The sequence below is a fragment of the Triticum aestivum genome, chromosome 1B (genome assembly GCF_018294505.1).
Source record: "Triticum aestivum cultivar Chinese Spring chromosome 1B, IWGSC CS RefSeq v2.1, whole genome shotgun sequence".
Taxonomy (NCBI): domain Eukaryota; kingdom Viridiplantae; phylum Streptophyta; class Magnoliopsida; order Poales; family Poaceae; genus Triticum; species Triticum aestivum.
In genome coordinates this window covers 649265333-649267992 of record NC_057795.1, presented here as the reverse complement: position 1 = coordinate 649267992, position 2660 = coordinate 649265333, and the positions used below count along the sequence as shown (strand labels likewise).

Sequence of the window (2660 nt, the reverse complement as noted above, 5' to 3'; positions counted from 1 at the left end):
TGGAGGATTTAAAAAAACATTGTTTGACTTAAATATGATCCGGATGAATTACCTAAAACATCAGGGGGTTGTTCGAAAAATGTAAAATAACGGTTCGAGTGTGACTTAAATCCGGACTACGGGTTGATTTTAACAAAACACAAGGACTTTTGCGTAAACTATGAAAAAACGATTCCTTTTAATTTAAAACAGGACTGCGGGTTAAATTCTTTGAAATAAAAGGACTTCTTCGAAAAATGCCATGACGGACGAAGGAAACCCAATTTGCTTTATTATTAGGTAAAAGATAAAAGATAAAAGATAAAGATTTTGGACTTTTCGGTTATATTCGTTCTGTTGGAGAAGATAGCATGCGTGCGTTTGTAGGAATTAGTGTATGAGCGTCATATACTGACCCCCAAAAAAGGTATGAGCGTCATACCGTGTTAAGAAAAAAAAGTAGAGAGTGATGGGTAATAAAAAGGTTTATAAAAAGAGTTCCTTAGAAATAAAAAGGTAGAGGGCAAACCGAACTCTACAGAGACGGAAGGGGGCGGGCCACATATATAGACCCCTCCGTAATCAATGACGTGGGCAAAAGTAATCCCGATCCCCTGGTACGGTGCAATCATCCATGGCGGCGCTCAGGTACGCGGCGAGGAGGCTTTGCGAGCGGGAGCTCCATCGAGGTGGAGCGCAGCGGATTTCGCCTGGCCGCCAGTCCATATTCACCTCCCTCGTCGGTGCCAAGGTACGCGCTGCCCTTCAAGCGCTCTCCCTCCAAAGGCCTGGTGTCCAGATCTAGGTTGACGTCCATCAGTCCATGGCATCAATTTGGTCCTCGTCCGATGCTACTCTCCATACATTGCTTTGCTATTACGTCCTTGTATATTTATATATATGCGCACACTTTCTTTGGAGGTTCAACTATGATCATCAAGTCTCCGTCTCCCTCATAGTAGCTTTAGCGCTTTTGGATTGTATCTTCTTGATCATCAATTTTTTGACCTCATAAGAAAGTACCATTCAATTCGTATTAAAAACATAGTTTTCAACTGTGTAATTTTGGTGACGTATTATACTTAATTTATTGTGGATGAAATTTACACTCAAAGTTGATATGAGAACAAGGTCGCTATTTAATAAGGGACAGAGGGAGTAATAAAGTAATTTTGACAAATAGCAACGCCAGTTTGTATATGTATATACTTTCTTTTTCTTTTTGAATGAACGTATTCGGTGCACGGCACCACACTGTCTGATCAACAATGCAGCCGTGTGCGAGCCGTGGAACGTGATGGATGTCGCGGTGATGTTATGTGAACAATGGCGGACCTAATGGGGTACCAAAGTGTGATCTAAACTTTAATATATAATACTAATGCTAATCATACAACAATTTAATGCTATTGTGGAGTATTTGCTAGGATTATGATGACATTTAGATCAAATTGTGCTATTTGGCACCCCAAGACAACGATTGGTCTGCTCTGTATGCTATCCCTATATAAGTCTAATAGTAGTCTGCTGATATACCGCTCACTAATGTTAATATATATGCATTCATTCTTGTATGGCAGCCGAAACCTAGTACTCCAGGGGCTCAGGAAGAACTGAAAATGCAATACCAGAAGAAGAAAAACGAGTTGTTCGATGTGCTCGTGGAGTTGACAAGGACAGGCACGTACCCAAGTCTCTCCTGGAAAGGCTTCCAAGTTAATCGGCTGATGACTCAGCTCTCTGCGCATGTGGAGCCTAGGCCTTATGACTCTTACTGGTATATATTGTCAGTCTCAAACATTTGTTTTATCGTTTTTCTTTCCCATTTATCTTTTTAAGAGTTTATTATTGTCGTCACTTGCAGGCGCAGTTATCGGTTTGACGCCAGACTCAGTGACTTCACAATTTCATACTTATTTATAAGTTATTTATATAAATACTTCTGGGAACCCAAAGAGAAAGAAGATGGTGCGACAAGCAACAATAGTGAAGCCAAGATCCTCCCCGCTGGCGACAAAGACCTAAATAATCACATGAACTAGTACCACTTATATGTAATACTATGACGTTAAAGGTATCCTAGTTAGATTGTTTTCCCTTGTTTTGCTAACGAAATCACTGTGCACACGACACCTAGGCGGATGATTTATGAATGAAGCTGTGATCGATGACACTAACCCATGGAGCCAAAGTGACGAACGGTATTGATCACGTGTCGTGCATAAATTGGCCCCTAATATGTCGTCTCTCTTTCGCTAATGTACTCGCTCTCCCCATCTTGAAAAATAGCCGACGATAGATGCTGATAGACTTTGGAATTCCATTTCTTTTTTGTCTTATATGAAGTTCTTATTTGTGGAAAGATTTAGATTGGTCATATTGACACTCAAGACGCATGGAATCCTCCACAACATATTGCATCGATCCCAACTCTTTTTTGAAGGAAAAGAAAAGAAGAGGAAAAAAGGGTCAAAAACTAAATTTTAAAGGGAGTTTTTTCCGGTGTTCTATTTGTACTACCATACCAGTGTACTTACACCTTCTATCCTCACCGTCTGGTTTTTGCATTAAAGTCCGTGCAAGCAAACTTTTCTTTTCGTTTCTCCCAAATAAAAGAACATTTGAACTTAAGCTTTCATTCATATAGTTTATCAATCAAGTAAGTCTGGATAAGAAAGGAA

At 40.0% G+C, this 2660-nt stretch overlaps 1 protein-coding gene across 1 annotated transcript; it reads left to right on the top strand.

Annotated features, from left to right (window-relative positions):
• The first annotated feature begins 583 nt into the window (after positions 1–583).
• Positions 584–2265, top strand: LOC123098527 (uncharacterized). The gene is made up of 3 exons (XM_044520562.1): positions 584–730; positions 1560–1756; positions 1844–2265. The coding sequence occupies exons 1-3, from the start codon at positions 614–616 to the stop codon at positions 2019–2021; spliced, it is 492 nt and encodes a 163-aa protein (XP_044376497.1). The 5' UTR covers positions 584–613; the 3' UTR covers positions 2022–2265.
• Positions 2266–2660: the final 395 nt, after the last annotated feature.

What these genes read in the sequence shown, in the direction of transcription:
- LOC123098527 (XM_044520562.1), top strand. Translation starts at nt 614, where the DNA reads ATGGCGGCGCTCAGGTACGCGGCGAGGAGGCTTTGCGAGCGGGAGCTC. An exon ending in CCTCCCTCGTCGGTGCCAAG is followed by an intron (nt 731 to 1,559) that starts GTACGCGCTGCC and finishes CTTGTATGGCAG; the next exon opens with CCGAAACCTAGTACTCCAGG. An exon ending in AGGCCTTATGACTCTTACTG is followed by an intron (nt 1,757 to 1,843) that starts GTATATATTGTC and finishes CGTCACTTGCAG; the next exon opens with GCGCAGTTATCGGTTTGACG.